General features: G+C 41.2%; 2 protein-coding genes across 4 annotated transcripts in view; one reads left to right on the forward strand and one right to left on the reverse strand.

The window, feature by feature from the left end:
• Window positions 1–22242, forward strand: part of LOC119156454 (cytochrome P450 2J2-like) — a 120056-nt gene that overhangs the window by 51379 nt on the left and 46435 nt on the right. The gene's annotated exons all lie outside the window — the stretch shown is intronic.
• LOC119156886 (cytochrome P450 2J2-like) lies at window positions 1215–18245 on the reverse strand. Its single transcript, XM_037407292.1, has 10 exons — window positions 18158–18245; window positions 15531–15727; window positions 14205–14367; window positions 12950–13099; window positions 10967–11127; window positions 8291–8467; window positions 5706–5847; window positions 3193–3380; window positions 2365–2506; window positions 1215–1675 (listed from the first exon to the last, which is right to left on the reverse strand). Exons 1-10 carry the CDS (start codon window positions 18243–18245, stop codon window positions 1497–1499), a joined length of 1587 nt encoding a protein of 528 aa, XP_037263189.1. The 3' UTR covers window positions 1215–1496.

Genomic DNA, 22242 nt, shown 5'->3' on the forward strand with positions numbered 1-22242 from the left:
TCTGGACAAGCGGCCTTTATGCCTGTTGTTTTGTGTTGTGTTATCCCCGTGGGTTCAGGCAACTCAACCTGCTCCGGCTGCACACGGGCCTTCCTGGGCGAGCCTCCGTCTCGGGCGTATTTATGAGCTTCCTTTTTGGAAGGGTACCTGAGGAAGCACGTGGCCATCAGGAGCGACAGCATCACGTAGCAATGACAGTAATGCTTATAATGCTTACTGATGTTTCCAGCTTCATTTTAAAGAAGCAATGACAGCTCCATTGTTCCCAAATCACAGTGGTTTGTGCTTTGCCTTATCTGTCTGTGCACACATGCAAATCCACAGAGACTCTGACATCTGTTTTTAACAGGGCACACAGTTTCCTGTCAAATAAAATGTCAGGATGTGATCTTCCGTATTTCGCCAATTCTGCCATTTAATTTAATAACAGCTAAATTTCAAGTGCTTACTATTTCGATGCTGTGTTCCATCAGCTATTGAATTAGATATAATGAGACAGGTCTAAATTTGTGGTTCATGGTAAACTGCCTAAACTAATCTCAGTCATACATCAGAACTAGTGATAACTGATTTAACAGATGATCATCTGTTTAGCTGTCCTATCCTCTCTCACAGGAATAGGAATATTAATGAAGGACAAGTTCACTTACACTTTACAAGTCTTTTGCAGACAATATAAATAAATTCATATTCACCACAGGAACAATTTTTTCCTTTTCTGCTATTATAGACTCTTTCATTGAATTTGACCACTATGACAAGCTTTCGTAGCTTCAGGTATACCGCTGAACTTCAGAGGCATTAAAAAAATAACTCTGGTGTTTTCCATGTCTATTTTTCAATTCACCATCAGCTCTAACTACAGCCAGCTCCTCACCCAGACTGCTCCTTGGAGGAGCTCCTTGCACCTGCTATAGCCACCACACAGTGCTGATCCTGACAGGATTCAATTCACAGGACTAAACAGTTTCTCTGTTAGAAAGGATTTTCCAAAAATTAACTTGGCAGAATTTTAAAATATTAAAAGTATCTGCCTTAAAAGAAGTCCTCTGTCTCCATCTTCACTCCTCACTGAGTTTCAGCCTGCACCTTTTCCCTGCTGGACTGAAACCACTTATCCTCTGGTAGATTTAAAGATGACTTATGCATATTCTGCTGCATCAAATCTAGAAATTCTCAGTGAACTCTAAGTCATCATAAACAAAACCAGTTGCTAATTTTTCCTTCATGTCTTTTATTAGTGACCATCAACAAAAAGTTGACTGAAATGTTATGAGTGGTGACAGTAATACAAAGAAGCAGAATTTTCCAGGTACATTTTTCCAGACTCCTTTGCTTTTGCAAACAGGGTAACTAGGAGTTAATGAATTAATTTTTGAAGTCTGCCAGTCAGTTTTGGCATTTGCTCACCAGCATACTGGATTTAAATCTGCCAGGTCAGAAAGGGAAATAAGATTGCTTAATTGATGGTCTGTTACATACTGGACATGTCCACCCTAGCGTGGAATGGCACAAACGCTGTATGGGTGGGGCTGCAGTGTACCCCCAAAAATGGGCTCTGTGTTGATCTTCGTCACTCCCTCAGGGAGCCGGAAGGTGAATGCCCGCAGCAGGTTGGCAAAGAAAATAAAGAGCTCGGTCCTCGCTAGATGCTCCCCCAAACACACACGGTGCCCTGCAGAAGGAAGAGGGGAAGGACAGTGAGTAAATTACCCTGACCTCAAAAACAATCGTGTTCAGCCTCACAAAAAGCAAAGGTATTTTTATTGAGTCCAGAATTTCTTCAAGACTTAATGCAATCAATGACATAAAACTTCATGTAATTCTTCCTTTAAAGAATCCTCCCTGCAGCTACAGATAACTGTGGACCCTTTCTGCTCTGAGTTTCACTTCAAGTACCTCAAAAACCTCATCTTCATTTGACTGACAACTTTAAAGGAATTTGTTCAATCATGTAAATGAAGAAAAAGGACTTGCCCTTCCTGGACGATGTTGTGATCCAGCTTTGTATGCACAAAGAATCAGCACAGCTGCCTTGCAAGTACTTTTCAAATGCAAGTCTGGTGTTGAAATTTATGCCCCAAGTCAATAACTATAATCATTAGCAGAGAATTTCCTTCAAAAAATAGGGCAAGTTAGATATATACATTTGTCAGTATATCTCTGATTTTCTATCTTATTATTTGTTCAATAGAACAAATGTTTATAATTGGATTGGGAAACAGTACTGAAAATAATCATGTTGCTTTTATCACTGTTTTCCACAAAGAGGTTTAAAATAAATGACCAATAGATTTTTAATAGGCATCTTAATTCTACAGTCCCAATCCAAACCAATAATGCCTGTGCTGTCAGTCCATTTACCTATTGAGAATGGTAAAAACGCTTCCTGGCTCACAAAGTTTCCATCCTTATCCAGGAAGTGACCAGGGTTGAACTGTCGAGGTGTTTCCCACTGCTCTGGGTCATACAAAGATGAAGCGATATTTGGAAGAACTATGGTGCCCTGAAAGGAGAAAAACACTAACTCAGTTCTCACTGTCAGTCCTCCCCCAGCAGTCAGAACTGGCTAGGCAAGACCATATTCGTTTCCTTTCAGAGCTGTGTTGTATGCCAGTAGGTTCATGTCTCCAGTACGAACTGTGAGGAACATGAAGTCTTTTTGTTTCAGAATGGCAGTCCAAGCCTGACAATGGAAGTGACCACATCAGTAGAAACTAACAACTCTATTTGGACTAAACTCATTCTCACTTCTAACGTTAGAAGTTTCGGTGATTTAGTCTCTTCGATGAAAGCTAGTTGCAAACTTTCATGCTTTTCCCTGGATCTGCAGGCAAAATCAGCAAGATCAGTCAGAAATCTTTCCAATGCCTTATCAGCACAAATCAATCACAGTGTCCTTCAGTATGAATCTCCAAGGTCTTGTCTTCACTCTTCTGTAGAAACACTTGCTAAAATCCCCTCTTCCATCCAGGGGCACCTTTCACTCCTGATAACCCTCTCTCAAGAGCTGTGTCGCTCAACTCAGACTGGCAGATAGTTTATTGTCCTTGTTCCCATTCAGGCTATGAGCCAGAGGTATCCAACCCCACTGCTGTTCAGGAGAAGACCCTGGCACAAATAGATTTTAATCCACACCTTGCTCTACTGATGCAGGAAAATTCTGTAGGAACAGAGAAACTGTGTTTGTACCTTTTTGAGGGGAAAGCCAAGCAATGTAGTGCTCCTCACACACACTCTGGGCATGCCAACAGAGATAATATTGCTGAATCGCTGAACCTCATGAACCACGGCATTTGTGTAGGGCAGTTCTTTTCGATCCTCATAGCAGATTAACTGGGAAGGACCCAGAACATCATCCAGCTCCTTCTGCACTTTCTCTGTGGAGAAATATTCACCATTTCAGGGGGAAAAACATGTCATTTATTTTCACTAATTCCATTTTCAAAGACATTTCCCATTTAGAACTAGGAGGACAGCAACAAAATTAACGTGAAAATGTGACTTTTACAAAGAAAATAAAAGTAGGAGTGTGTTGCAACAGCTTAAACGTATGAGACCGGGTCTGAAGTTATTGGATTGTAGATTAAGAAAAGACATTTGTTGCTCAAAATTTAGAACTCTTGAAGAGTGGCCTTCTTTACACTTAAATGCAAGAGATAACTCATTTATCATATGTTTTCTTTTGCCTAGGTACTTCAGGCACCTACAGCCAGTTAGAACCATTGAAGTCACAGCTCTCTGGAATTTAAACCAGGTGGATCTGGGCCTTAAAAGCCTAATTCCTATTAAAAGGAAATGGTTCTTATGTAAGGACATCTGTTAAGTGAAGCCAACTAGAACAATGTCCAAATACCTTTAAAAAACCCTGCACCTCGTTCTTGGCACCTGCCTTTTGATCAAGAATAGCGTGATTTAAATAATTTTACTGCACAGGTGTGTTGGGAGCATTAATGTAAACTTCAAGAGAGGCAATACACACATAATAAAAATGCCTTAGATTTTTAACAGATGATCCTGTCTTTTGCCAGGCTCTTTGGAGCAACACTAAGATACAGGGAAGCCCGTTGTGCATTGATCAGTTTGTGCTCATTCACATCAAACCTGTTCAGTGACTGCCAACAGTCCTTCAGAAAACTATGTTAGGTAGACCCTGACAACTTACAGAATTTAAAATGTATATCCAGAAAGATTTCTAAGTAAAGTAAATTTCCTTCTATAAAGAACTAGCTTTGCAAAATCAAGCACGACTACTTCAGGATCCAGGATAACTTGATGTGATCAGTCACTGCTTAAGTATAAATATGTCTCTGTTCCAGGAATTCAGAGAACGAGAGCCCGATTCAGTGAGTAGGCAAAAGGCCAAACTTTCCCATTTGGTACATAGTGGAACTGCATAACATTGTCACTGGGTGTCAACACTGGCAAAAGTATGAATGGGTTCAAAAAGAAGCCACCAATTCCATGAGGACAGATATATGGGTGTCAGTTCATCATGAGAATCTAGATGCAAAGTATGACTCAAGAAGCCCAGGAAGGATTATTCTGCACACACCCTGCTTTCCCAAGTATGTGCAAGGTATTATATTTAGATAAATAAAATTATTTGGGTGAGTCAGTGCTTTCATAACCCTAATTACATTAAGTAATAATAAGCATGCAATAACATGAGATTAAGCAGACCTTCTTGTCTGACAGCTACAAGTTGAGCAATTTTTTCTTATCTTCATCTCTTTCCTCCATCTAAAATCCTGTTCTTATCTGGGTATTTGCACATATTCTGCTATCTAACAATGAGATTTCTGTTACCCAGCATAAGAGATCATTCTTTCTTTGGTTTGCATTTAATGCTCTATGGAAGTGTTTGATGGTTATCTAAAAGCTAGACTTAAAAATAAACTTCTTAAATACACATAGACATAACAGATGAGACATCAAATTTTCCTCCCAACAGGAGTAATTTGTTTTGCAAGAAACTCAAATACATCACAGAGTTAATTTAATAATAGATTAAAGAGACATTCTGATACCTTAGGACCATAAATGGACTGATGGACAAAAATCAAGTCAAAGTTGCCAAGTGACCTTTAGGTGATTATCTTTCCTACTTCTGTGACTTAGAGAGCAGAAAGAAGGGCAGGACTCCTTGTAGCAGAACTGAAGTTAAGTTTCCAAAGAGTGACATCCCTACTATCACACATGAGTTTCTGGTTAATTATTTTCAGCCATCAGTCATGTTTATGACCAAGACAGAATCCAAGTCAGTTTCTGGAAGTACCATCAGCATCTCACCAATGGCTGCAGCAGTGACTGCTTTTCCTTCAAGGATTATGTGTGTAAATCCTCTGGCTTCCCAAACAGCAGCTCCAGTCCTCTTACTCGGTTGACCACCCTACCATGATCTTAATTTCCGCTAAGACCTCAACCCCTACCTATCAATCATCCACAATCTCCTATACTGATGCATACCTCCCAAACTGTTAACTCTTTCTGGAAACTGCCTTATGCCTGTGACTGCTGTAACAGCTTGTATACAAATACTCTGGATCTACCAATGCTGCTTAGTGCAGATCTACCAGTAAAAAAAAGGTCCATGTGCCACTAGCCATATACCAGTATCTAGGAATAATCTCTGATCCATGAAGATGTTATGACTTGGCCATTCTATTGCATCAGAGATATTTGTGATGTGCTTATCTACTCACCTTGGATGTCTGGATTTGCCACCATATAGAGCAGTCCCCAGTACAAGGTTGTACTTGTTGTCTCTGATCCACCCAAGAAAAGGTCATTTATGGAATAAACCATGTTGTCTTCATTGTATGTAGACCTGGGTTCACCTTTGGACTGCAAAGGATAAGAAAAGTAGATGTTTATATATGAAAGTTAGAAAAAGCAGAATAGGGTTAAATGTGATTTTGTCACTGGTTCCAAGCTGCAGTGTGTTCTGCCTACAGTACAATACAGAGGGACTGATAAAGGACACCAGACACCAAAGATCATTATCAATACAAAAAGCTAACATTTCACAAATGGACAAACCATGTTTACTCCACTCTTAATCATGAAGCTAAATCACATGTTCTCCACAGAACAGGATTATTGGCTTAATTGTGCAAACAGTGCTATGTTTAGAATGTTTCATAAGTAAAAGTTCCCCTTAAGATGTGTACCAGCATGTGATTCTTCATGCTTCAACCCATATTCCATCCCATAGCTTTCCTACCAAGCGATACAGTGACCAGGTAATGAACGCTGGGCTATCAGAAGTTCTAGCCTGTGGTATTCAGGCTGCTTCTCCACTACAAGGCCACAATGACTCACATATAGCTGCTCCGGGGTTTTACAGTTTTCCGTTAGAAGTGTGAGGACATGTCTGTGCATACTGAAACTAAGAAAGAAGATTATTATGGTTTTAGGGGAATTCATCGTCTAAATTTAGGGAGGTTAGGCTTAGGGGTCTTGAACCTTTATTTTGCCGATGGAACAACTGGAAAGCAGGAAGAATGTTTTCCCCTGTTGTAATAACATCTAATCTTTTTATCTTGCCCCTTCATACCTATTATGGACAGTTCAAATTTTTTAATAAACAAACCTGGATGATTTCCACCCAGGAGACTCCCAGAAGAGCTTGCTGAAACATTTCTGGTCCACTGATGTTAAAGTCTCATAAATCTTAGAACAGCAGTGAAATGCTTTAGAAGCAGTTACACACTTTGGAAGACCAGACATGTTAATATTCTGCCAGTATAAAAAAACCTAAAACAACAGGATCCAAGGAACTAGAAACCAATTAGGCTGGCATCTACCCTGGACATAAAAATGTATGAGCTGATATGGGAATCAATTGATAAAGAATTACCAGCTAGAAATGCAATTGAATGCTATTTACTATGATATAGAAAACTGATCTTGGCAAGGAGGTCTATTTGGTTCTTTGATAGAATTACTAGCTTGGATGATAATGACAATTTCACAGTTGCAATATACTTGCAGTTCCACAAGACAGTTGCTTTTGTTCCCCACAATAAGAAAAAAAGTAAAGCACCACAAAGTATTCGTAAGACACATGCTAAAAAACTGAAGAGCTGGCTGAAAGAAATAGCGAATAGACATTCTTCCCTGGATGCATGTCTCTGTAATGAGACTGAGCACAACAGCAGAGCCAAGTCAGGGAGTACACAAGGCAGGCAGCAGTCCTGGAGGGCAGATCAGTTTCAGCTGTGCCAGGAGATTCAGGATGGGTGCCTACAGCCTGACAATGTTGCAGTGCCCTCTGTTATTGCAACCAGCACTGGACCATGCTGGAAGGGGCAATGGCTTTCCCCAGAGCAGCAGTCACTACACACTTCTCCTGGGGCTGCAGGAATAGATACCCCTGTCTCTAGATATCTCATTTGTCTCTCTGAGCCACCGTTGCCTTATCACCCCCCATTAACACCAGTCTCATCTTGTCACTTTCTCCTCTTTCTCCTTTTTCTTCGTATCACCAAGCAGAACAGGAGGCCAGGGATATGGCCTGCTGCAGTCAAGAAGAGGAGGAAGGAAGAGTGATTAAGTGGAGGTAGAAGGAGTCACAGAGGGCAAGGGCAGCTGCTAGTCAAGGGAACAGGTAGGGGATCCAGTTCCCAAGAGATTCAGACAAAGTGATCCTGGTAAGGTCTAGAAAAGGGAGAGAGCTATGTCCCCACTCACAGCTTATGCAAGCCCCCTACAGCCTTTCAAAACCATAGATTCCCACCTACCTCTACTACGCCTGCCTGCCCCAAATGTCCTTATTTCTCCTAGTTACCTTTGTCTGCTTGAAACTTCACTGATCCTGGCACTCACCTCTTCTCCAGCCTTGTCTGAAACTCCACTGATCCTAGGTTATTTCCCCACAAAATGCTCTCAAAATCTAACTGTCCTCTTGCAGCAACCTCTCTTGACAAATGCTTACCAGCCAAATATCCTATTCAGAACATCCCACTCTGTCTCCCCAAGACCTTCCAAGTTCTGCTTTGGTCCATTTAGAAATTCAGTGTTCTCTCCTTGAGGCCTTAAATCATTTTGTAACTTGTGCCAATGAGAAAAAACACAGTGTATTAACCTGCCCTTTAATGAAAGAATTGCAAAGTGCTGTGGCATATCAATAACTAGAAAGGATTTAGCAAGTCCATGGTTACTGTTTTCACATTAGGATGTCTGTCAATGGTAAGAGATTGTGATAAAAGGGCTCAGAGTGGATTATTTAATGGTCCGTTTCACCTTATTCCTCATGAATGTATGATCAGGCAGAATAAACACTTACTTTTTCAATGTGAGCCAGGTAAAAGTCAATGAAATCCTGCAGTTCATCTGGTATCCCACGCTCCATGTGCATTCTGATCTCTCTCCTTGTAAAAGAACTCAGGACATCATAGCTAGATAATGCCTTCTTATGAGGCCCAGGCAGTCGGCGCATCAGCCAGGGGAAGACTTCATACAGCTGTGGGAGTGACACACAAGAAGTACCATAAAGTCTCTATTACTAGAAAATGCATTGTAGGCCTACTAAAAAGAGAAGGTAGTATTCACGTTAGCGTGTCGTTTTGACGTCATTAGTAAAATATTCTGACAAAGACTGTGCTTATGTTTTCAAGTTGTGAAACAGTACATAAAATTTCTAGCTGTGTCGATGGTGAGATTCAGAGTTCCACAGTCTTTCAGCTCAACCACAAGCCAAATTAGAATGATTATAATTAGAATTAGCTGTATTTATTTATTCAATTATCCAATTCATGTATTCAATTACAATGAACTGTATTCAGACATCTAAAAAGTGAGATCCTGCCCTCCAGTGGAGAATAAATACCAAGAAGGAAGAAGCAAAACCGTTGAAACTGTCTTCATCTGGATGTGCAAAAGCAGCTGATACAACCCAAAGCAAGGGCCAGCTACCAGCAAACACGGTAACCCACCAATGCACTCTCTACTAACTGAGTTCTCGGGGGACCTCAATAAAACTTGAAACATCTGAAACCCATGAAAGCTGAGAAACAGCTACCTGACAATTTTGAGTCTCTCCTCTAGAAAAGAAGATGATGTTAGATGACACAACCAGATTAATTTTATCTTTCTCTTACTGTTCGGGGACATCTGGCCTAAGAATAGCTGCTTGCTACCTATTCTGATAGCTAGGCTAGAAAGTTAATTCTGATTTTCAGCCTATATTTATTCCTGGGTAATTTGTATACATTGTTCTTGTATCTGCAGTGTATTTTAATAGTTCTTTTCCTGCTCAAAACACAATCCCATCATTTATTCATCAGAAGAAGTTTTACCCTTTCTCAGTCTTCATTCTGCCGAGTTCTTGTACTCTCCTAATTATACCACAGAAAGCACATTATTAGATGTTCACTGAAGTCTGGCTGAATTAGATACACTATACTTCTGTCTTTTTGGAAAATCAGTTCTTATTGTCAGACATCCAGTTATCAATTAATCATTGCCTTATTACAGAAAGGTAGTAGTGCAGCCCTATGTAAATTCACATAGAACTTCATATCCTTTTTGTTTAGTTCCATCTCTGGTAATTTTTCTTTCAAAATCTGTTCAAAAGCCTTACATACAACGGTGGCCTGACTAGTTATGTATGGTTGCCCAGATTACATGCATTCCCACTCTGAAATGTATGCACTTTCTGGCTACTATGGCACCCTAATTATAAATGGAATTTAGCTGTCAATATTCAAGATAGGAACTGAGCCAATCCACTTTCCTGGCTACCAGTCCTGCCAAAACTCCTCCTCTATTTCTGGAGAGGCCCATGCCGCAGTTTTATCCTGTTCAGTGCCTGACAGCATGTAATCCAGTTAAGAAAAGGTGATGTGGGTGCAGCAGTGTCCACTTTTTATATAATACTGAGTACCCTTTGCATTCAGGAAGTGGGAAGACTCCATCTGGAATCGTTTGAACCCCTGTTCTTATTTCCCAGAATAGCATCTTATTGATTGGACTAAAGCAAAGCTAGGATAGGAAGGAGAGAAAAAAAAGAGGTACATTGGCTATGCCAAAACCAGGTCTCACCTGCCACCATTAGACACAACTTACAGGACCAAAGCTAGGCTAAGCAAAAGGGAACCTGATCATCATAACTCAGCAAGAAGAATGCTTCATGGGGGGGGGGGGGGGGGGGGGTGTGTGCAGCGGAGGAAATCTCTGTATTACAGAGGGACTGCTTGAGTGTTTTACATAATAAGGCTACAGTATAAGATGTATGGGACAACTTTAGAAGTATAACCAGAACTAGAACTCCTGGGCCACTCTGAATATGCTTTTATGCAAAAAAAGCCTCTTCTAGTGTCAGGAAGTCCCTGACTCTCAGAAGAGTGCTGATTGTTTTGATTGCCCAGCTTACAGGTATATTTGCTGGCTTAGCATTTTCTGTCTTCTGCTGCCTGCATTTAGAGCTGCTCCTCACTCAGGGTGAAGGAGTGGAATTTCTCTGGGAAGTCTTCATGTCTCCACTTCTTATAGAAAAAAAGGAGATAAGGGGCCACAGGCAAAACACTTAAGTATTTGAATCATTCTTCTCTCTGTTGACTGTATATAAAACAGTGCCTAAACCTGGCATGTGAATCATGCTTTCAGATCTGACATTTAGTATTTAACAATCATGATGCCCAAGGCAGGAATCCGTTATGCGTGGGGGTTGAGAAATGAAGTAACAAACATGACCCAGGAGTAGTCCATCAGCTTGTGCCTTGCTGCAAAGATTAAGGGGCAAAGTACCTTATCACAGTACTCAAACACAGGACAATGAACACAAATGATCAAGGCTGGTATGTAGAGCATTACCACTATGCTTTGAGATAGTGCACTGCCCAGTAAAGCTGCAAGGAAAATCACTCACCCACACGAAAACTTTTGCCTAACAGTTACCTCTTGAATCTGCATTTCTCACTTTCTGTCTTATTTGGAAGAAGGCAACAGATCATTTACTTACACGATGAATAAAGCTGCCTCCAAATTTGAATAGATGCTCTGTGGCTCTAATCAGTTCATGGAAGGTTTCATCCTCTCTAGAGAAGCGATGTCCAAAAACAACAGCACAAATTACATTTGAGACAGAATGAACTAGAGGGAAAGAAGGATCCACGGGTTTCCCTGCAATCATAATAATAAATGTCACTGTTAATACCCCCTATCTGCTTTAGCGAAATGAGAGAGTATTATAGGTTACACAAAGAACTTTCAAGAAAGCATTGCATTTCACAGAGAAGCAGCAATCTTCTTAGAAAATTGTAGTATCAAACTGATTCTTGACAACTATGGTGCAACCTCATAATCCCAGGAATGTGTGGCACCCTAAAGAAATGCCGGATATGTAAAATATTTTGTATATTAGATAGAGCAATTTTAGAGGTAAGGGAAAAAAAATCCATGCAAATCTGCTGTCTGGGAAATTCAAAATAGGTCTCAGCCATGGGAATGACTGAGAACACTGTGGTCAAAGGGAACCTGAGGGGGAAACTGTAAAAAAAGAGGCAGTCTTATTCAGCAAGGACATAAGTACGTGCAAGGCTACTACATTTTGTCTTACCTTGTTAGAGATGTAGAACATCCAGCAAGCTAAAATGCCTTTTCAACCAATGGTGTCAATGATATAATAACTAATGTTAAAGCAATTACTTGAAAACCTAATCCCAATAAAACTATTCTATGACTCCAGAACAAATTACTATAAACAACGATATTTATGCATATATGGATGCAACTGTCCAACACCCAGCGCATGATTCTGATTAGCAACTTATTGTTCTGGGCCTTTTTTCCTGCCCACATGGTCACATCTCAATCCCTCCTAGTTCTTATACCATGGGATTTAGGCTAGATTTAATTACTTTTAAATGATACAGTGCTAGCCCCAGCCTGTCCTGATTTACTGTGCTTTTGCATAATGGTCCATATTGGGAAATCCAACTCACATGCTCCTAACAGGGGTGATCAGGGTAAAATGTAATGAAGACAAGATTCTAGTCACTGCTTTACAGAGTGCATGCAAATGGAATTATGAGATTTAATTCATCAGCATTGATAATGTGTCCATGTCTTTATGCACCAGCACTGTATATGACCCAGCAATGCATCCCTGAGGCTAAGGCGGCCAACATCATCCGGGGCTGCACTAGGAAAAGTATTGCCAGCAGGTCAAGGGAGGTGGTCCTTCCCATCACCTCAGCACTGGTGAGACCCATCTGGAGTGCGGGGTCCAGTTCCAGGCCCCCCCCGTACAAGAGAGACATCAACATACTGGAACAAGTTGAGCAAAGGGCCACAAGGACGATTAAGGGTTTTGGAGCATCTGACATAAGAAAGACTGAGAAGGCTGGGACTGTTTAGTCTGGAGAGGAGAAGGCTAAGGGAAGTATCTTAAATGTGTATAAATACCTGGTGGAAGGGAATAAAGAACATGGAACTATACTTTTTTCAGTGGTATCAAATGAGGCAATGGGCAAAAAATGAAATACATTAAATTCTACCTAAATATAAGAAATCTTTTTACTGTAGGGCTGACTGAACACTGGTAAAGTTTCCTAGACAGGTGGTGAAGCCTCCATTCTTGCAAGGTATTTAAAACCCAACTGGATTCAGCCCTAAGAAACCTTCTTTGAGAAGGGGTCAGTATAGACAATCTTCAAAGATCCTTTCCACTTTAAGCATTCTATGATATAAATAATAAATAACCTCCAGTTTTGCTTCCCATTTTTAGTAGTTTTGTAAATAACTCTGGACAAGGATAGTTTCCTTGAAAACACAGGACTGGGGTTTTTGCATTTTCAATCCTTTCCACATAGACATTGTAAGACCATGCACACTTTCTTGTGGAAAAAAAGCTGCCCTTAATTTCAGAGTGGGACACAGAAGTTCATATACAAAAGACATCAGAGTAATGACAAAAAGGAATCAGTATTTATTACAGAGATACCTTTCATACTTGCAAAGAAGGCTACCAGGTACTGGGCCTCTTCTTGAACTCGATGCTCCAGACCTCTTTTCCCCAGACCAAGGTTACGTAGAGTCCTCAGTGCAAACCTCCTCTGCTCCTTCCAGGTGTGACCAGTTGCCAACATAATCCCTGTATCCATTCAAGGAAAATCTCTTTATCTTTCTAATATTTATTATAAACAAAGACTACATCAAAAGATTTACTAAGCCACAGAATATAATGAAACTATTATTATGCATTGCCTATGAACACAAAGAAACAAAGGAACAGCTGTGGCATGTAAGCATGTGAGCAGGGCTAAAATGGAAAAATTCAACTGTGTAAAAGGACAATTTGTAGGATTAAGCTTGATCTAAGACAACCAGTTATCTCAGAAGGTTTGACAGCTGCTTCTCTAGACACTCTGAAGTGCGCGCCTCCTGTTCTCTTCTATGATCGGAGCGCACCTGACCAGGGTAATGATTCTCATGAAGGGAAATGGGGAAAGAGTTTTGACTGTCCACAGTCAGGGAGAAAAGTTCCTAAGTTCACTACTTAGGCTTTGTGACAAATATCATCAGGAGAAATAAACATCATATGCTAACAGGATCTTTAATGAAGTATAAGAATCACAAATGACTGAAATTCAAATAAAAAATATTTAGGGAATTAAGTTTCCTTAAAAAATACTGAAGTCCCCCCCCAAAAAAGTTTGTTTCATAATGTATGTGTTCTTGAAAATCAGGAGTTTGGGAATTTCCAGTATGGTTGGGGAATATGAAACCTACAGCAAGGTTGAAACAGAAGTGCACTGAATCTCTAGATGCAACTGTGAGAGTAAGAAAATATTCACAAAAGGAAGGGAATGGGAAGAAGATCCCACCATCAAGCTCACTCTTCAGTTGAAAACGTATTGGTGGGAGGCAGTAATTTCAGGACAAGGAGGTATGTTTCCTGCTCTTCCTCCACTTCTCTGTGGCACAGACTACCACTGCCTCACCTCATCACCTATGAATCTGCTCCAGTGAATGCTTCACACAAGATATTATGAGTCTTTTTTATCTTGCTGATCTTTTCCTCCCTCTGCTATCCAAAGGCTATTTCAGCCTTCCCTTCTTTGCAGTTCACCTGGCAGGCATTCCTCATAGACAAACCCTGCTACTGTGGTACCTTTGGAAGTGGTTACAAGTTACAAAACAGCTGCAATTTGTCAAGATTATGTTTCTGTGCAATATTCCTGGCAAGAAATTCTCACCTTTTCCTTTGGCCATTGCTCTGAAGAAAGGAGTCACTAGCCTCCCAGAAACATCTTCAGGGTGCGTGGTCATACCATCCTTAACTGCTTGAAATCCATTCAGTATGATCACTGGGAACCGTCCAAACCATAAGGTGAAGATGTTGCCATGAATTTTTGCCAGCTTTAGACAGGAGAGAAGCCAGGAAAGCACAGATTAAATCCCACATACTGCAAACAAACAGAGGATGAACCTGTTTTTACACTGATTACAAGACCAGCCCCAAGGTGGAATGGTGTTCTCGATCTTTCCCACAAGATTACAACTATCTGTGACAAAGCATGAATGTCTTTTCTAGCATTCACTGTTGGAAACAACTGAGTATTCCATCTTTGCTGAGCCACAGATCTATGTCAAGAAACATTAGGGAGCTTTTATTATTGTATATAAACCAAGGCTCAGTTCACAATGATTCGTGTGATAAAAGGGTATTTTCTACACGTGGATTTGTTTCAAGAGGGTTTCTATCATTTGTACTGGTAAAGTGGCACAAAAAGAACACAGAAATGTAAGAGAAGGAACTAGCTTTTGGAGACTGGACTAATTACTTTCTTCTTTCCTTCTGCTCATTTGCATATTTAGGTACTGAAATGTGAGAGTGTCCTTACTTCCTGACTGAACCTGCCCTTTGGTCAGAATAACTGCCTTGTCCAAATCAGAATGACAAAAGCCACCTGCCTACTGAGAATCCCAAAAGCACTGTGAGCACTAAAAGAATGAAATAGAGGTGGCTTTGTGCACAGATGTACTCCTCAAAAAACAATTTACAAAATGTTCTTGGGTTTTTTTAGATTCTGTCAATGCAAACAAGCATAGACACACATAGTGCATCTTAAGTATCTATTTACTGCTCAAGCTAGAGAATGGCAGTGCTCAGAAAGCTAAAAAATCCATGCTGTAAAAGTGATTTTTTTAAATACTACTTTTTCCCCTAACTGCAAATCTGATATAATTCTAAATGATACCAATTTTCACATTGAATTTGTCAAATTTAGTGTTAAGGGGTGATGGGTTTAAGCATCAGAATGATTTTCTTACATTCAGAACTTCTAATACCAGTGTTCGTAGCTTGGCGAACTACTTTATGCTGCAATAACTATTTCATATTTTGCCAACTCAACCAGCAATCCCAAACCAGACCAAGTGCAGTACCACAGTGGCTAGTTAACGATTACAGTATGTTACGAATGTAGTTTTGGGAAAGGATGTTTTCACATAGCAAACAACATGAGAAATGGGAAATGACAGACACTTTTATACAATTAGGAGTATCTGAAAATAAATACCTTCATAAGCAGATCACGATTAAACTGAAAGTTCAGCTGTATCAAGGTCCCAAAAATTGGGAGAGGGATTGGTCCAGGAGGAAGCTGTCTCCGTAATCGTTGCAACTTTAAAAACTGCATAATTAGAAGAAATACAGCAATGGCTATAAGAACTTGACTTATTGTCAACATATTAACAGCTGCTTTTACCAGCTTCTCTTTATTAAAAATAGTCTACCAAAGCTATTAAGGCTGGTTGCTCAACCAGTTTTTTCATAAGGGTTTAAATTTCATGTAATAACTATTCCCCGCCCCTAACCCTCCCTCTTTATTATCAACCACTCCCTTTTTGTCCCACTTATTCTTATGCTCAAGCATATTTAATCGATGCATACTCCTCTCCCTCTTCTCATTCAGATTATATTTATCAAATATGGATCACAGGATTTGTAGGAATGGTGTCTTAAAAGACTAGGGCCAAGATTTTCCAGGCAGTGTAGATACACATATCCATACATAAATTCTCTGGAACATATTCTGAAACAATTGTGAATAATATGTGCTCCTACAAATATTTCCTGAATGCTTTTAGAAAAGCAATAGCCATACATACAAATTAAGCATGCAAATGTAAGTGGATATTAAATCTTGGTGTTTTTAAAATGTTTTGTATATATTCCATGTACATGTATACCCAGTAATGGTGAGGCTGATAAAAGTTAAAAGCCTACATTTGTCTTAAGATACATATATGAGTACCTAATGCTTAATACAAAAAGCAAAATTTGCTAGGCTTTCAAATGTAATTGAAAACATAACTGATTTAATATATAACCTCACTTTTTTTCCCTAATCTATTTGCAATAGCTAACTTCATTGAGGGTTTTGCCTACTTTTGAATTTCCCCTTTCAATCTCGACGTAAAGGTGGATACCCTAAAGCAGGGGTCCTCAAACTATGGCCCGTGGGCTGGATACGGCCCCCCAGGGTCCTCAATCTGGTCCCCGGTATTTACAGAACCCCCCTGCACACACACACCCCGCTGGGGGCTGGGGGGGGAAACCAAGCAGCTGCAGATGACTGCCTGCCACTTCATCCATGCCGGCCCCCTGTTTAAAAAGTTTGAGGACCCCTGTCCTAAAGGATATTTTGATCAATCATCAGAAAGCTTGCCAGAGAAATAAAGCATATGCATACAGAAACTGCATCTAGTATGAAACACAGGGGGTGGGGGGGTGGGGCATGGTGGGGTGTGGAATATGGGTAAAACCTACTAGGAACCTTGAACTACAACCAGAACTAAGAGCCCCAGCAAGAACTAGTCATGACATGTGTGTACCATACTTGGTGGCTTGAGAATAAACACAAGTCTGTAGCCAGAGCTCTTTGCCAAGACTCAACACACAGAGGAAGTATAAACCTAGCATCAGGGGTGTTTACATGCCTGGAATCAGACCATGAAAACCATGTGAGAGGGCTTCTTCTGGGCACCACCTAACAATGACAGTTTTAGCTTTGTGTTACAGATCCAGACTGAAATGCCAACAGATTAAATGCTTCCTTTGAAAAATGCCCATCCCCTGAAAGCAAAACACTCATAAAAGAAATACATTTTCATTAATCTTCTGGAAACCTGCCAAGACCACTTGTGCATCAGCTTGCTTCTTTCAAGTGCCCTGTCTTTGGGACAGAAACTATTTCACAGGATTTGTGGCTCTGGGACATGAAACACCCTTATCCAGAAAGAACAGCCTGCAGTTTGCCAGCCCGCAGTTTCCAGACCTCCAAGACAATTAACTTCCAACCACTGTACTTCATTACTGCTAAAGCATAACTGGTTAATGTGTATTAACCAAGAAAGGGATGATTCTGTGTCTCTAGAAAAGATTTGTTTGTTTGTACTAAAAAGCTTGTTTTTCAAGGCACTTATTTCTAATTTAACTCTCCTTCAATAGGGGAAAAAAATTTCTCTCTAAAAAAAAATTCTAGTAATTTTTACCTGTTCTGTACCCAGTGTAGTTTTACAAAATCTACTTAAAAATCACCAGTTTATCAGAATTTTTCATTTATAATCAACGTAGCGCACTCCCTGTCCTTTTAGGTATTCAAAGCTTTTCCATCTAAATGATTTTTCTCAAGAGGAAAAGTAATTTTTGTCCAGTTACCTTTTGCATGTGGAAGTGAAGAAATTAAGGGCCAGGACCTTCGCCACTGCCAGAGCCACAGCCTCACCACGGCACCTCTTTCTTTCTGTCTTTACCCTTGCAGCCTTGAGTTTTCACATTATCAGCTATTTCTCACAAATCCAAGTATTCAAAGACCCTTCAAGCTTAGAAGCTCTTCCTTCCTTATTCCTTTGCCATCATTTCTGTTAACAAGTTCCTCTGACATGGGGATTCATGTCTCCTCTTGTGCTTTGGCCACTTCAGGAGGCTTTAAAACCCTTTTCCTGGTGGTGTGTTCCTGAGGGAGGAAGATTTCCTGTCTTTTCCAGACTGGCTCTCTGCCTCCCTCCATGATGCCACAGCCCTGCCCTGGCAGCAGCAATGTCCTCCTTCCCCATCTAAAACAGGGACACACCAGAGGGGCAGAAGCAGCCAGGAAAAAATAAAAGGTCAGGAGCTGGAGCTGAACAGATAGCTCCGCACTCAGAGTCACCACAGCACAGAGGAAGGGCGAGGGCGTGAAGAGTGAGGAGGCACCCCCACCTCGCTCCAACCGTCGGGAGGCGGCCATGGCGTGAGGCAGCTCAGTGCCACCACAGGATGGGCTGGCAGTGGCAGCCGCTCCCCCGCGATCCAGCAGCCCGCCTTCCCCTCAGGTTGTCTCCAGGATCCAGTCCAAGTGCTTTTTACCCACATCTTTCTGCAATATTTGCCTGTGGCAGCTCAGTGGCCTCCCTGCTGCCCACTCAAGATGTCCAGCACAGCCTTCTCAGGGGGCTGCCTGGCTCCTAAAATGGCTTCCCTCCCTCAGCATGCGGTGCTGCTGGCATGGCCTCACCCGGCCGTGCTGCCTGCCTCCTCCGCTCTGGTCAAAGACCAGATTTCTCTCTGGATTCAGCTGGAGTTTCTCTGTCTCCTCTTCACACAGCATCACCTGACTCCGCCTGAGGAACCACATTACCTTCTTTCTCTCCACCAGGTAACAATCTAGGGCTTAAATAGAACATATGTGTTTTAACATTATATTTCTATGGCAGGCAACAAAGGTTCAGTTTAAATTCCAGTATCCACCTTAAATATCCATTTTCTTCAGGTATATCTTTGTTTCTGCCACATTTTCCAAAGTGAAACTCTGAAACATTGGGGCTCACTTAATTTTCTCCACATATTTCTCTAGGGTGGCACAGCTCATTGGATCATGTGTATTAAACACAATAACTCCTCCCCAGTGATGATTTTTTCAGCAGTCAGCTTTTCCAAGCCTTTTAGCAGAATCCAGGCATTGCAGGATGAAGCCAAAACCCTCCCAACAGGATGGGCTCCAAAATGATGAAGCAACAGCTGCAGGGACTCAGTCTAACACCAGGGACAGGGAAGATCCTGGGAGCATGGGCTGATATTCAGAAAACCAAGAAACAAGGGTTGAGTCATTTTTCTTTCATGTGCAGAAATTGTGATACTCTGATGCTGATTACATTCTCCAAAACTAAACATATTTTCACAATGAAATAAATGCAGTTGACAAGGCTATTAGCAATGACCTACCAGAGAGAGGAAGGGAGAAGCTGCCATTTACCCACTTGGTCTTTTTCCCCTAAGCTTTCTGACAACCACTTCTTTTTCAAAACGGTATGTTCTTACCACTGTTAGTGACAATAGGGCCTCAGGCTGCTTTCTTCAACCATGACGTTATTTCCCTGTATCTTCTGATTGTGGAGGTGAAGTGGCTGCAATCCATACTGTCATTACCAGCTTTCTATCTTAACGCATACAAAGCAATGCTGTTGAGGAACATAACTATGGCTACACTGCATGTAATTTGAGAAACTGTATAGAACAGGGAAAGGCAAACAACTGCATAGTGTAGGAAAGGGAGTAAAAACAGAAAGAGGATACGAGAGACTCAGAAAGAGGGTGGAAGACACTAGAATGAGGAACACCTGTCAAATATATTTTACAACAGATGGGAGTGAGAGGAATAGGTGGAGAGATTTCAATAAGGAAAGCATAAGAAGCAACAGCAGACAGCATGGACCTTAGAAGGTATCTAAAGAAAAACTTATAGGAGATGGATGACATTGTGTGAGGAAAAAAAAATGAATGGAGGAATGTGCAGGTGAGTTGAAAACACAGATATGAGAAAGTACATTAAATAGAAAGGGAATGAACCAGCAAGCGACTACATTAGGAGACGGGTGTGTTCTCCCACAACAGTATTTTTGTGCATCAGTTCAGGGTTAAGCTCTCCACCAAGTTCAAATAAACGGGCTAGAGCTCCCTCCGAAGGCAAATAGTAAAGACGTCTTCTTGTTATATGAGCCAGCTTCCTATGTGTGAAAATTACCACAAGGTACTTCAGCCCTACCTGGATTCACTACAGCATACACAAAGTGCGTGTGGTACTCCAGAAGCTTATTTCACACCAAACTTTGTGGCCAAGAGTGAAACCAAATGCAGCCAAGCTGGGAGAAAATTGAAAACCAGGAAGGCAGACCAAGCAAGAGAACACCAGAAGTAGATTTTGGAGATGAGATAGAAGCAAGGAAAGGACAGTAGAATGATCTGTGGGGAACAGAATGGCCAGTACCTTCTTCTATGTTTGCTTCACACGAATCTTGCACTTTTTTTTTGCTTGGTGGGGACCCCATCCCCTCCCAGTCCAGATAAAGCAGGGTAGCTAGAAAACTCACATTACTTACCAGAAAAGGTGAGTGTGTAGTCACCTTGAGCTGTTAGTCCTTCTGTGCTCTTCTACAAATAGCATCAGCTCCTGGACGCATTAAAACGAAGCCACCATATTTTTTGTATTAAGTTCAGTTGGCTGCTCTCTCCTTCAGCAGGCACCAGAAAACACAGCAGGGGAAGTGGCACTGAAAGGGAGTGGCCCAGGAAATCCAAGATTGTCGTTTATTGTTATTTACTTTTTTTTCCCCTGGTATTGTCGCTTAGCCCAGGAAAAGGGATGAAGGGAGCTGGAATAGTGGTATTTCACCCTCTCCTCTCCTTTCTAAAAGGGGAGCAAAGCTTCCTTTGGAGCCACTACATGCAGCTTGCATAGGAAGGACGTTCAAGCTGAATTTCATGCTCTGAAATGTTTACATTTAATCTGGCATGTGTAGTTGTCCTAGAAAGTATGAACAGACACTTACCATGGATTACTACAGTGTAAGGGTATGCAGATATGTTTTTATCTCTTATTAGGTGACACTGCAGGATTACATTCCAGTTTATCTAGGAATATTTTATAATCTACTCAGATCCTTAAGGCTCAAATGTCCAAGACATATTAAAAAGAACCTGAAAAGAAAATCTCATTAATTCTCAAATGATCCCTAAGAACTTGTCTGAAGGGTAGGCTCAAAATTCTACTTTTAGCCACTTGTCTAGTCCTTCTAGAACAGTGAGGGTGACTTGTACTCTACTAATTTCTGAAACTGAGTGACATCTTCTGGTGGAAGAATAGTCAAGGGATAGCCTTGACTCAATAAAAATGAAGAAAAAAGAAAGTCAGGATAAATGAGAAAATGAGATAAGCTGCAAAGACAGTACACACTGTAAATGGAACACTTTGGAGAGGTGAGACAGACAGAGGAAAGAAGAAAAGGCAGAGGTTCTGGAGGGAACCAAAGTGTTGCACAGGTGGGAAAAACCTCATTTGTTGACACTTCCTAGCTTCACACCTTACTTGTTTTTGAGCTCAGTAGACACTTTAACCAGTGGTGCCAGCTGGAGCTAGCCTGGAATGTGATTCTCTCACACTGGAAAAGGAAGGTGACTGTGGGTAGTTTTAGGTTTGAGGCATGGGATTCATCTTACTTTATTTGATGGCAAATGTATTTATGAGGTTGCTGAGGCTCCATTTGCTTCATAATTACTAAATGCAGCCAGAAGCAGCATTTTGTCGGTGCTATCTACCAGCTATTCTTTAGGATTAGTGATTTTTAACTTCGGTGCTAAAGGCAAGGAACTACTGCTGTCATTGCCTCTCCTCCTGCTATCCATGTGGATACAAATGAAGCACCCCCTTACCAGTGTGGAGCTGCTGCCAGGGGGTTGTTTGTAGTTCCAGCGTGGAGGGGACCACACCAATCGCCTGCCTGTCTGGACATGCTGCCATCCAGCCCACAGCAGTGAAAAGGGTTGAACCAGCCCATAAGGGTAATCCTGGAGGGGAAGACACTGGCAACCCAGGTTTTACCCTGTGTGCAGATTGCTGATTTTACATGTCTCTGCCTGTTAGACTAGGGCGCTTTAAATACAAGGCAGGCAGAGGTACTTGAAACAAACACAGCTGACCATGACTTCAGTCCGGCAGACGGCACTGTCAGCTAAGCAGTGTAGAAAAATAACCCTTCATGTTGGCATACAGTATCCACTTTGTATGTCATACAGGAAGAAGGTACTCCCAATGCTGCCAAACACCACCCCCCGCCCCCCGTTAACTGTCAGTAACCAAACTAGCAAAATGTTAAATATCCACTTTTGACAAGTCCTTAAGCACCATCCTCATCAAGGGCTTCCAATAGTGCCAAATCTTCTGTTGCTTGTGATATGCTAATTTGTGCTGA

The sequence above is a fragment of the Falco rusticolus genome, chromosome 13 (assembly GCF_015220075.1).
Source record: "Falco rusticolus isolate bFalRus1 chromosome 13, bFalRus1.pri, whole genome shotgun sequence".
NCBI lineage: Eukaryota > Metazoa > Chordata > Aves > Falconiformes > Falconidae > Falco > Falco rusticolus.